This window comes from Epinephelus lanceolatus, chromosome 11, assembly GCF_041903045.1.
Source record: "Epinephelus lanceolatus isolate andai-2023 chromosome 11, ASM4190304v1, whole genome shotgun sequence".
NCBI classification, from domain to species: domain Eukaryota; kingdom Metazoa; phylum Chordata; class Actinopteri; order Perciformes; family Serranidae; genus Epinephelus; species Epinephelus lanceolatus.
Window position 1 is genome coordinate 3,827,335 of NC_135744.1, and position 12,928 is coordinate 3,840,262.

The following is a 12,928-nucleotide window of genomic DNA, read 5'->3' on the forward strand; positions in this document are numbered from 1 at the left end:
CGGTATCAGAAGCTTCTGTACCCTGGAAATCCAGACTTCTCGCGAGATCACAATTTGAATTTGCTCAGCGAGTCACTCTGGCAATCAGTAATGATGCTCATTACCCATGCCATTGGAGCAGAGCTGCACCAATCACATTGGTGTATCTGATATAGGAACACCAGTTGTTTGAAACGGCTTTGGCCACTACAATGAACAAGTTAGACTTGGCTTTTTCTCTAAAAGAGGAACAGAAGATGGCAAGAAGGACGTTTTTGCTGTTTTGCCGGTAGTCTAATCTACCAGTTAGCTCCGCTGGTAGTGCTCTGGATACGTCACCCCGTGTATTGTTCTGATTGGTCCTAGTGTTATCCAATTGCGTGCAGTGATATTTTCAAATGCATGCTTGGTGCCGCCCCTCGAGTTGGGCCTTTTGCATTACTCATAGCCAGACCCTAAATCTTTCTAGATTTGGGTCTGGATTTCCAGGCTAAAGCTTCTGAGGTCTGAGGGAAAAACATGACTTATTTCTGTAATAGAAACCAAGTTTCACCCTTAATTTGGTGACCAAATTTCTAATGTGAGCTTTAAATGAAAGCCCCCCATCAATAATTAAGCCATGGTAACTTGTGACTAGCTCAAAAGCTTTACCTTGAGCAGTTCTAATTGAGGGGATATTCTCCGGGAGAACAGATGAATTAGAAAAGAGCATTACTTTGGATTTTTCAGCATTTAAAACCAGTTTCAGTTGTTTAAGACGAATCTGCACTACATCCAAAGGGGACTGCAAGAATTCAAATGCCTGTGTAATCAAGTGTGAACAGCAATAAATTACAGTATCATCCGCATAAAAATGATACAAGGCATTTGACAAGTTTGCACACAGATCATTAATGTAAATCGTGAACAAAATGGGTCCTAAGACTGAGCCTTGAGGTACGCCTTTTATGACCTCAAGAAAGGTGGAACTAACTCCAGCCATCTGAACACATTGCGTTCTTGTAATGGGTATGGTTTGGACCCAAAAGCAGTACAACAGAGAACGGGAACAGTTGGTAATGACTTTTATTGTCACCGCAGCAAACAGGGAGCGGAGCAGAATGAGTCAATTCAGTGCACAGTTTGTTCTTCGGGCAGAGTGCCCTCACACAGTCTCTGAGGCTCAAACGTGGCGGAGGGATTCGGCCTCATCCAGCCGCGGAACTGAGGGGAAGCACCAAAGCCCCCGGACCCAAACAGTTCAGTTCAGAGTCCGTAGCCTGAAGAACCAGCCGATCGTGCAGAGGTGCCGATGAGGAGAGAGCAGAGGAGCAGTCGGAGACAGGCGAGGGGGTCGAAGCCAGGTGAGCAGTCCACGGAGGCAGAACACGTGGTCAGAGACGTAAGGCAGGTGAGTTTACCAGAAGGCAGGCGAGGAGAGCAGGTCGGGGACAGGCAGAGTCGGCAACGGGTGATCAGGCAGGAGAAGAACGCTGGAAAGTCTTGTATAATGCTGAAGAACAATCTGGCAACTGGTGAGTGTGGGACTGAGGCTTTTATGCTGGCTTGATTGCTGGGGATGAGCTGCAGGTGTGGGTGATCAGGAGACTGAGAATGACCCCTCGTCTTCCTCTTCCGCACCAGATGCCTCGGACGCAGGAGAGGACTGGGGGTCAGCGTTGGCGCCCCCTCCCACAGAGGCGATGTTGGAAGGCTGGTCAGGGTGTTGGCGATGGAACTCCTGAATGAGCCGCGCATCCAGGATCTGGCAAGCCGGGATCCGTGACCTCTCCTCCGGACCGTATCCCTCCCAGTCAACGAGGTATTGAAGGCCCCTTCCATGACGACGAGAGCGCAGCAGGCGGTGAACCGTGAAGGCAGGCGCCCTGTCAATGATTTGGGGAGGTGGTGGTGGCTGGGAGGCAGGCAGCAATGGACTCTCCCAAAATGGCTTGACCTTCGAGACATGGAAAGTAGGGTCAATCCGCATGGTGCGGGGCAGCTTGAGCCAAACAGCCACGGGGTTGATAACCTTCTTGATGGGAAACGGACCGATGAACTTGGGAGCCAGCTTCTTAGATTCCACCCTCAGTGGAAGATCCCGGGTTGACAGCCACACTTTCTGGCCCTTCTGGTAAGGGGGAGCCTGGGAGCGATGGTGGTTGGCGGTTGGCGAGTACTGGAGGAGCGCGGACCTGGCCTGAGTCCAGGTCCAGTGGCAGCGACGGATGAAGTTATCCACAGACAGGCAGGAGGCCTCCTTCTCCTGGACAGGAAACAGGGGAGGCTGGAAGCCGTAGGTGCACTGAAAGGGGGAGAGCCCTGTGGCGGAGCTGGTAAGGGTATTGTGGGCGTATTCTACCCACAAAAGCTGCTTGGACCAGGTCGAGGGGTGCTTGGAGGCCATGCAGTGGAGCGCCGTCTCCATCTCCTGGTTCAGCCTCTTGGACTGGCCATTAGACTGGGGATGGAACCCAGAGGACAGGCTGGTGGAGGCTCCAATAAGGTGGCAGAAGTGTCTCCAGAATACCGAGGTAAAATGGGGGCCTTGATCCGACACCACATCTGATGGGAGGCCGTGGAGCCGGAACACGTGCTGTAAGACCAGTTCTGCAGTCTCTTTGGCTGACAGGAGCTTGGGGAGGGGCACGAAGTGAGCCATCTTACTGAACCGGTCCACCACTGTCAAGATGGCGGTGTAAACCCCTGACAGTGGCAGCCCGGTAACAAAGTCCAACGAGATGTGGGACCAGGGTCGATGAGGCACAGGCAGAGGTTGCAGGTAACCGGCAGGGGCCCGTTGGGGAGCCTTATTCTGGCTGCAGACTGGGCAGGCGTTAACAAAGTCCCTGGTGTCCCCTCCAGCATGGCCCACCAGAACCGTCGTTGCAGGACCTCCTTAGTTCGCTGAATCCCAGGGTGGCAGGTGAGCCGGGAACCGTGGGCCCACTGCAGGACATCTGACCTCAAGTCCTGAGGGACAAACAGCCGATCTTGAGGACAAGAACTGGGCCCCGGCTGGTCCTCCAAAGCAGCCTTCACCTGCTCCTCCACCTCCCAGGTAAGTGCAGCCATCAGGCGGGAAGCGGGAAGGATAGTGTCCGGTCTAGAGGTGTTCTCCTCTCCGACCATGAACTGGCGTGACAGGGTGTCCGGTTTGATGTTGCGGGAACCTGGCCGGTAGGAGAGGGAGAAACTGAACCTGGCGAAAAACAGTGCCCACCTGGCCTGATGAGAGTTCAGTCTCTTAGCTGAGCGGATATATTCCAGGTTCTTATGATCTGTCCATAGGAGGAAGGGGGACTTGGTTCCTTCCAACCAGTGGCGCCACTCCTCCAACGCCAGCTTCACCGCCAACAGTTCTCGGTTGCCGATGTCGTAGTTCCTCTCCGCCGGGGACAGACACCTGGAGAAGAAGGCACAGGGGTGCAGTTTCTGGTCCTCTGCAGAGCGTTGGGAGAGGACGGCCCCCACCCCCACATCGGAAGCGTCCACCTCCACTACGAACTGTCCATCGGGGTCGGGGACCAGGAGAATGGGAGCCGAGCTGACCCGACCCTTCAGGTGCTGAAACGCCTCCTCGGCGGCCTGGGTCCACTGAAAAGGTACCTTGGAGGAGGTGAGAGCGGTCAGTGGTGCGGCCACAGTGCTGTATCCCCAGATGAACCTTCGGTAGAAGTTGGCGAACCCCAGGAACCGTTGCAACTGCTTACGAGAATTGGGAACGGGCCAGGAGGCAACGGCGGAGACCTTGGCGAGGTCCATCTCCATGCAGTTCTGGCCGATGATGTACCCCAGGAAGGAGACGGAGGAGACGTGGAACTCGCACTTTTCTGCTTTGACAAACAGGGAGTTCTCTAGCAGGCGTTGCAAGACAGTCTGGACATGGTGTATTTGTTCCTGCTTTGACCGGGAGAAGATCAGAATATCGTCTAGGTAGACGAACACATACTTATTGAGCATGTCCCTTAAAACGTCGTTGATGAGGGCCTGGAAAACGGCCGGGGCGTTGGTGAGGCTGAATGGCATCACTGGGTACTCATAGTGTCCAATGAGTGTGTTAAATGCCGTCTTCCACTCGTCGCCCTCACAAATCCGAACCAGATGATAGGCCTTGCGGAGGTCCAGCTTGGTGTAGATGGTGGCCCCTTGGAGCAGCTCGAAAGCTGAGGCGATGAGGGGGAGAGGATAACGGTTCTTAACCGTGATGTCGTGATGTTCTGTAGTCGATGCAAGGTCTCAGGGAGCTGTCCTTCTTGTCGACGAAGAAGAACCCTGCACCGGCAGGAGATGAGGAAGGACGGATGATCCCAGCAGCCAAGGCGTCGCTGATGTAAGCCTCCATGGCCTCCCTTTCAGGTGCAGAAATGGAGTAGAGGTGACCCTTGGGAGGTGTGGTGCCAGGCAGGAGATCGATGGTGCAGTCGTAGGGCCGATGGGGGGACAGAGAGGTGGCCCTCGCCTTGCTGAACACCTCTCGGAAGTCATAGTAGTCAGGGGGTACCTTGGAAAGGTCGGAGGACGAACAGGGACTGGCAGGCGGCGTGGGTGCAACCGCCTGTCTGAGGCAGAGCTGATGACAGGAGGAGCTCCACCCCAGAATAGACCCCGTAGACCAGTCAATGTGGGGGTTATGGCGGCGAAGCCAGGGGTAACCAAGGATCAACGGAAGACTGGGAGACCTCAGGAAGTGGAATTGAATGGTCTTATGGTGGGTGCCGGACAGGAGCATGGGGAAGGGCGTGGTTTGATGGGTGACGGTCCCCAGGAGATGGCCATCCAGAGTGCTGGCCGGCACTGGATGGGACAGGGGAACCTGATCGATACCCAGCTGATGGGCGAGTTCCTCGTCGATCAGGTTAACATCCGCCCCAGAGTCAATGAAGGTGGCGAGGGTGTGAGAACCCCCTGCCAGCAGGAGCTGGGCGTGAAACAATGGTCTCGGGTTGGGGCAGAGTCCTGGGACCGGCTCAGCAGGATGCCCCTCTTCACTGCTGAGCCCTCCCTTTTACTGGGCACCGGGAGACGAAGTGACCGGCCTGGCCACAGTAGAGACAGAGATTCCTTTAGCATCACCGCTCCCGCTCCTCAGGCGTCAGACTGGTGTGCCCCACCTGCATGGGCTCCACCCCCCCATGTGTGGGTTCGGAGAGAGGGACGGGGGCAGCTGGCAACCCACGCTGGTGGGCGGATGGCCGACGGTCCGCTCCCTCTCGGCGTAGCTCCCTTCTCCTCACCAGAGTACGCCTGTCTAGCCTCTTAGTCAGCTCGATGAGTCCGTCAAGAGAAGCTGGGAGGTCAAACGAGACCAGCTCGTCCTTGATGTAAGGTGCTAGTCCACTGAGGAAGGCGTTGCACTGGGCCGCAGCATTCCACTCGCTGAGTCAGGCCTGGGTTCGGAAGTCAATAGCGTAGTCGGCTACCGCCCGATCCCCCTGCTTCTGGCTCATGAGTCCCCCAGTGGCATCAGGACCCAGCGAAACGGGTCCAAACACCTTGCGTAGTTCTGCTGCGAAGGTCTGGAATGAGGCGCAGGCTGGCGTGCCTCTCTCCCACTCCACCGTTCCCCACAGACGTGCTCTGCCAGTGAGGTGGTTGGTGGCGAAGGCGACCCTCGCTGCCTCTGAAGCGAAGGTGTGGGGCTGCAGGGCAAACAGGATGGAGCAGTTGGTCAGGAATGGATTGCAGTCCTCTGGATCCCCGGAGTAGCGCTCTGGCGACCCCACCCAGGGCTCTGATGCGGTGCCCAAAGGTAACCCCGGAGCCAGAGCAGGAGGGGCTGTAGCTGAGGTGGAGGTGGCTTGTTGCGTCATGGAAGAAGCCATCTGTTGCACCTGGGTGGATAGCGAGGTTAGCGCTTGCTCCAGAGCCGAAGCTGACTGACGAGCCTCCGCCGCGATGGAGGCTAACTGTGCCTCATGCTGCTGGAGCATTCCCTCTACCCGAGCTAGGTGAGACTGAGGAGGGGTCTGCTGGGTCCATACTTGGCCAGATTGTACTGTAACGGGTATGGTTTGGAAACAAAAACAGTACAACAGAGAACGGGAACCGAGGGGAAGCACCAAAGCCCCCGGACCCGAACAGTTCAGTTCTCTCACAGCGTGACGTGAAGGAAAAGAGCTTACTTCAGCCGCTGATGACAGAGCGGGAGTCCGTAGCCTGAAGAACCAGCCAATCATGCAGAGGTGCCGATGAGGAGAGAGCAGAGGAGCAGTCGGAGACAGGCGAGGGGGTCGAAGCCAGGAGACCAGTCCGCGGAGGCAGAACACGTGGTCAGAGACGGAAGGCAGGTGAGGAGAGCAGGTCAGGGACAGTCAGAGTTGGCAACAGATGATCAGGCAGGAGAAGAACGCTGGAAAATCTGGCATAATGCTGAAGAACAGTCTGGCAACTGGTGAGTGTGGGACTGAGGCTTTTATGCTGGCTTGATTGCTGGGGATGAGCTGCAGGTGTGGGTGATCAGGAGAGTGAGAGCAGGTGTGGCTGGTCAGGAGAGTGAAGCAGAGGGAGGGAGAGTGGAAAATCACTCCAGCAGAGTGACAGGAGGGGAATGGGAGACAGAGACTGTGACAGTTCTACTTGCCAAATACTCTGTAAACCAAGTGGCTGCTTGTTTGGAGATGCCAATCTTGAGGAGAATTTTCAACAAAAGACTGTGGTCCAGTTAGTGTTGCTTTCGTCAATGAAAAGTATGACTAAATATCGTCGTCAACGAACCTTTATCACGTGACGAAAACGAGACGAGACGCCACGTAAATGGTGGTCATGTGACGATAACTATAATTAAATATATAATGCAATATTGTTAATGAATAAAAATGAGACTAAATGTGGTTTACAAAATAAAACCTCTGCTAAAATGTCTCTTCATTTTCGTTGACCAAAACGAGACGAAATAACGTTATAATATTTAGTCGCGTTATTATTATTATTTTGCAGTATTTCTGTTTCCTAGGCTGTGCGTCGCACTGCACAGACGGGTTACAGCCGTGACGATATACAGTACAACATCACTCGCTCTGATATTGCTTTTATACAACAGTTCAACAACAGCTTAAACAGCAATGCTGAGTAAGGAAATGTTAACAAAAAGTAATGAAATAAAAGTATGTTATGTAGCTCCGCAATCCCCCAGTCTGTTGCCAGGCAACGCAGCACACACGCCAGGAACTCACAAGCTACTTTGTATTTACATTGATCTGCAACTGTGTAACTTTGTCCAGTTCGGCTGATGAAACGTTGGCAAACCTGGATGTTGACCAGCCAGATTCAGCTTTCATCCTCATCAGTACCTCATCAGATGATCATTGATAATTCCTGATCGTGTTCGCTTCATTTTTGCTCCTCTCCAGTTTGTCGAGGTCAGCTGATGTTACACAAACACACCTGGAGGTCTGCACAGAAGAGTCCTGGCTTTCCTTTTCCTCGTCCTCTCCTGACGACCACTCATAATTTAATTCAAATGTAATTTTGGGGAAAATATCCATCTTCTTGGTGTAACGCTATAGTGTCCGTTTGCGTCAATGTAGCGAGTGTGACAGCTGGTTAATTAACGGTTGTATTTATATTTATTACACGGCTCTATTAAATGCTGTATTCTGATTGGTCATTTGCGGCATTCAGAGGTCTGATAATACTGTGTAATGACTGTTTCTATGTAGCCCAGTGTTGCTAGGGACGCTTCCCTGACAAGGAGATTCAGCCGTTGCCGGCAGGGCAGGGTGCGCGGGCAGGGAGTGATTTTACTGTTACAAGTCCCAGTGATGTTATACTCTATATCAGCACTCACGGAATGCCTCTCGTCCAATCAAATTACTTGGTCGGAACTAACTGTTGTATAAATAAATATATATTTAGCTCTAACTAGGAGCTAATTTAGAAAAGAAAATTTTGGTTTGGTTATACTATACTAGGTACTTATACTATATTGACTGGGTATAATAGAATTGCATTACTAAAAAGAGACTAAAATACAATTTTCATTGACTAAAACTAGACTAAAATGTCATCAGTTTTCGTCGACTAAAACGAGACGAAAATAGTCATGGATTATTCTGACTAAAATAAGACTAAAATGCTCAGACTTTTAGTTGACTGAAACTTGACTAGACAAAAAAGAGTATGAAAATAATATAAAAAGTATAAAACTAATAAAAACTAAAATGACAGTTTGACACAAAGACTAGACTAAAACTAAAATTAAAACAGGCCGCCAAAAACAACACTAGGTCCAGTGTCAATTGCCTTGGACAAGTCAATGAACAGGGCAGCGCAAAACTTTTTAGAGTCCAATGCCCCAAACACATCATTAAAAACTTTTAGGGCAGCAGTAGCAGTGCTATGCTGCTTCCTAAAACCTGACTGAAGTGGGTTTAGAATGTTATTTGATTCCAAAAATTCCTTCAGTTTTTCAAATACCTTTGCCAAAATACATAATTTTGAGATAGGCCTGTAATTATTCACAGTTGATGGTTCACCTCCTTTTAGCAGTGGGAGGACAAAAGCAGATTTCCAGACTTTAGGTAGTTTGTTTGTGTTGAGGCTTAGATTAAAAATACAAGTTAGAGGCTTAGCAATTAAGTCAGCAGCCAGCTTTGGAAAAAGTGGATCCAAATTATCAGGACCAGCTGATTTTTTGGAGTCCAACTTTTTTAATGCAATACGAACCTCCTAGAAGCAGTGACACCCTGGAGAAAGCTGGTCAGTGGGCAACTCACCAATCACTGAAGAACACAGGATCTTGAATGTCGTACATCTTCCATATATATCAAATCAAATCAAATAATATCAAATCAAATCAAACTTTATTTATAAAGTGCCTTTCATACAATTATGCAGCCCAAAGAGCTTCACAGAGCAAGAATAAAACAGCACAGAAAGAGTCCCAAGTAAATAGCTAGACATTACAATGATAAACGGTAAAATATTTAGAATAAATAACATTTAAAAGAACAAATAAACACAAGGGGAAAGAAAACGTAGAAAATGCCAAAAACAAGATTTAAAAACAGAGGCAATAAATGACGAGGCACCATTAAGTGAAAGCCAATCTAAAAAGAGTAAAAGTAAAATAAAGTAAAGTAGGTAAACATAAAAACTAAGCTAATGTCTTAAGGTTTCTGAAGAACATCCACTGAGGTGGAGTTCCTCAGATACTCAGGTAGACCTTGGGCCACAGAGGCTGATTTCCCATGGATTTTTGTTGAAATCCTTGGGATGACCAGCATACTAGCAATAGAGGATCTGAGGGACCTATACTGTGGGCACACATGTAATTGAGTAGGCACGTCCTGATTGGCCAGCTACGTTTATGCAAAATTCAGTGGGCGAATGCGTGCTCATGATTGGAGGAGAGTATTACTCATATAGTACAGTAGAGGGCAGAGCCTGTGTGAGATAGAACTGCATCCTGCTTATAAATTGGCTCTATAACTCTAGTGGAGTAGAAGAAATATAAAGTATAACAACATGGAAATACTGAAGTAAAGTATAGGTGTCTCAAAATCTACCCCTGGGCTTCAGTTGTTGTTTTTTTTTTTACCAGTTTGGCTTTGTCTACAGCCTGTGTTATTTCACTCAAACAAAAAGATTTTTTTCAGTCAGGACCTCTTCAGTCAAAGGAAACTTTATTTCAATTTGCAGTGTGATATTTGGCAGTATGGCTCTGTTCTAGGGCCCCTCTGCCTTTCCTAAGGTCTACGCAGGAAGCCTAAAGGCCCGAACATACTCGGGTGGAACATACGCGGAATGGACTCCACAGAGGTCCGCGCGGACTTAAAGCGGACGTCCGCAAGGCCTGTGCGCGCAAAGCTTAGATTTTACGACCGCGCGGACTCCGCTCCGCGCACCAGTGACTGCTCGGCATGTATTTTTCACATCGCAGGGAAGCCCAAATGACTGTGAACATTCCTCGCGGAGTCCATTCTGCTTATAGTACGCCCGAGTATGTTCGGGCCTTAAGGCAGAGAGAGTACACCTCTCGGCCCTTCCATGCGCATATGTGGAAAGCCTGAGACAGAGAGTGCAAACCTCCCTGCCCTTCCATGTGTTTACATTTAAAGCCTAAGGCAGGCAGAGCAGCAGCAAAGACCTCCAGGCAACAGAACAGAGTGAGCATCAATGACAAACAGAAATGACATTGATAAGTTAAACACAACATGAAAAGGAGGAGCTGGGGTGGAGGCAGGTTGCAAAGTGATGAGATTTGCCAATTGGTTGCGTCAAAAGGAATCGTGTGATCTATCAGCTGATCCATCAGTTGATTGGGCTACTTGAGAACAGCTGATGTAGCTAGGATGTGAGCTGAGCTTGACATCGTGTCCTCCCTGAACTAATGCTATGCTGAATTTCTCCCTCTGCAGCTTTGCCAATGTTAGATGTTTGTAAAATGAAAACTCTCTGATCTGCCACTGTGTAGCTAATGCTTTTGACAGACTGCATACTTCAGCTCACTGTTTTTTATGTAATTTTCCCCAGCTCTGATATGTGCCCACAGAGGTCGCTATTGTGGTCTGCTCCTAAACATGAGGTTCAGTGGCATTAAAAAAATGCACCATATGCTTTTCTTACTTAAAGTGAGGCGGTCCATTATATAACCCTAAAACACTGTGAAAGGGAAACAGCTGATGTGCTGTGTTTGTCCATCCCTCCTATGACTGTATGTATGACCTTCTCTTCCCCTCCGGTGCAGGCGATGGAGTCTCAAATAGGGGACTTTTACAAGGATGTGGGAGACCTGGGAAGCTTGCAGGGGGTCTGCCTACCCCAGCAAGGGCTGATGGGTGATGACAGGGAAGGCGGCGAGCAGTCAGGTGGCGTAGAGACCCGCATTGTCCGCCTCATTGAGCCCCTGAAGGAGAGACGCCGCATCCTGTTAGCTTCCAAAGAGATGCATCAAGTCGCCCAGGACCTGGAGGATGAGATAGTGAGTACACACTTCGTCTCTGAGTTCCCATTGTTTGCTTCCATATCTTTTCTCTTCCATGTACACTGCTTTTAATTCCATTTTCTTCATCCGTCAGTGTTTGTATATTAAGGTGTATGATCAGAATCAGGAATTTCATGGAATTATACTTCATACAGAGCTTTACATAAACATTCTGAAAAATGTAATGACCATACTGTGGTTACTTGATAGCTGTGGATTCAGGAGAGGCTTCCCTTGGCCTCCTGTAAGGATTACGGGAATAACCTCCAGAGTGTACAGCAGCACGTAAAAAAGAACCAGGTACGTGTCAAAGATGATGTTTGACCATGCTCAGCTGAAATGTGATCTGACCCGGCTCATTCTGGGAACTTAACTCTGATTGGTCCTTCAGACACTCCAGAGGGAGCTGACAGGGCGACAGGCTCGTGTTGAGGAAGTTCTGGACCGGGCAGGGATCATTGCTTCGCTGAGGACTCCTGAGGTGGAGTTTGTACGTGAAGGGGCAGGGCATGTGCGCCAGCTGTGGGAAGTTTTGCAGCTGGAGACAGAGAGGAGGTGTGTGATGCTGGATGCCACGCTGCAGGCTCAGCAGTACTATAGTGAGGCAGCTAAAGTGGAGTCCTGGCTGTCAGGTCAGAAACTCCATCTGGTCAATGAAGAAAAAGGCACAGTACGTACAGCCCTGTTGGTCATGCAGGTATTTGTTGGGATAAATGTGAAAGTGAATCCTAACATCATTCTGATATTTTTCAGGACGAGGTGAGCACCCTGCAGCTGCTGAAGGCCCACCTGGCTCTGGAGCAAACAGTGGAAACATATGCAGAGACAGTAGGCATGCTATCCCAGCAATGCCAGCGTCTACTGGAACTTGGACACCCAGAAAGGTGTGGCCTGACCCAATGTCACTTGTGCACTAGCAGCATATACAGTTTAGCCAGAAAACAGTACATTTTTCGAAGATTTTTGCATTTCTGCCGAAATTTTGTGTAAGATAATGTATAGGTAACGTTTTCGATGCTTATCTTGTTGGTAGCTGTAAAATGTAGTTTTCTCCCAATATTCAACAGTGAGCAGATCACCAAGCAGCAGTCCCACATAGACCGGCTGTATGTGTCTCTGAAGGACATGGTGGAGCACAGGAAGACCAAGCTGGAGCAGCAGTACTGGCTCTATCAGCTCAACAAGGAGGTGGAGGAGTTAGAGAAATGGATCACTGAGCGTGAGACAGTGGCCAGTTCCACTGAGCTGGGCCAAGACCTCGAGGATGTCACGGTCAGTCAGTCAACATGTAAAACTGCTCTACCGCTATACATTGCTCTAACCACAGGAGATATTCAGCTGTTGATTAGCAGGAGTAATTTATGAGAGAACACCATGAAATACAATCATATAACCATATGACTTATCCTAAACCAGAACAATGAAATACAGTTTGCATTTTTTAATTAATAATTGTATCAAATACTTTAATATCCTCAAAGAAGTTGCTTGCTTTCACACTTGATGTAAAGCTTAGTGTAAAACAGTAAAAGAAAACAGTAAAAATAGTCAGCAGTATAAATGAGCCAGCATGTAAAAAAATATTTTAACACTGTAAAATTAAGAATTCACTGCACTGTATGGCTGATATAAAACAACTGAATAGAATAGAATAGAACAGAATAGAACAGAATAGAATAGAATAGAATAGATTTTATTGTCATTGTAATGCAGTGCAAAACAACAAGATTAGGATTTTTTTCCTGAGTATACAGTAAAACACAATAAAAACACAATACAGAACACAGAACACACAGGCATGTAAATTAAATTAAAATAGCATGTTAGATAGTAGTAAAATAGCATGATGTATAAATAGAAAAATATTAAGAACTGTACACAGCCTTACAATATGTATACATGAATACATGTTATATATGAGCTTAGAAATCCCCACAGAAGTCTGTTTTATATACTCAGTTTTTATTTTGTTTCCTCCAAATTGAGAGAAAAGAAAGCAACTTTAAAATATTCAGTCCAGTTTAAGGCCCTGTTTCCTTCTTA

General features: G+C 48.7%; 1 protein-coding gene across 3 annotated transcripts in view; it reads left to right on the top strand.

The window, feature by feature from the left end:
• The window catches only part of sptbn4a (spectrin, beta, non-erythrocytic 4a), a 99,605-nt gene that overhangs the window by 39,526 nt on the left and 47,151 nt on the right, over positions 1–12,928 (top strand). For all 3 annotated transcript variants that reach the window (XM_033639246.2, XM_033639231.2, XM_078172151.1), the window contains 5 exons: positions 10,649–10,882; positions 11,096–11,185; positions 11,277–11,555; positions 11,639–11,769; positions 11,953–12,157. In XM_033639246.2, coding sequence (XP_033495137.1) covers positions 10,649–10,882; positions 11,096–11,185; positions 11,277–11,555; positions 11,639–11,769; positions 11,953–12,157 — 939 coding nt within the window. The remainder of the gene's footprint in view (positions 1–10,648; positions 10,883–11,095; positions 11,186–11,276; positions 11,556–11,638; positions 11,770–11,952; positions 12,158–12,928) is intronic.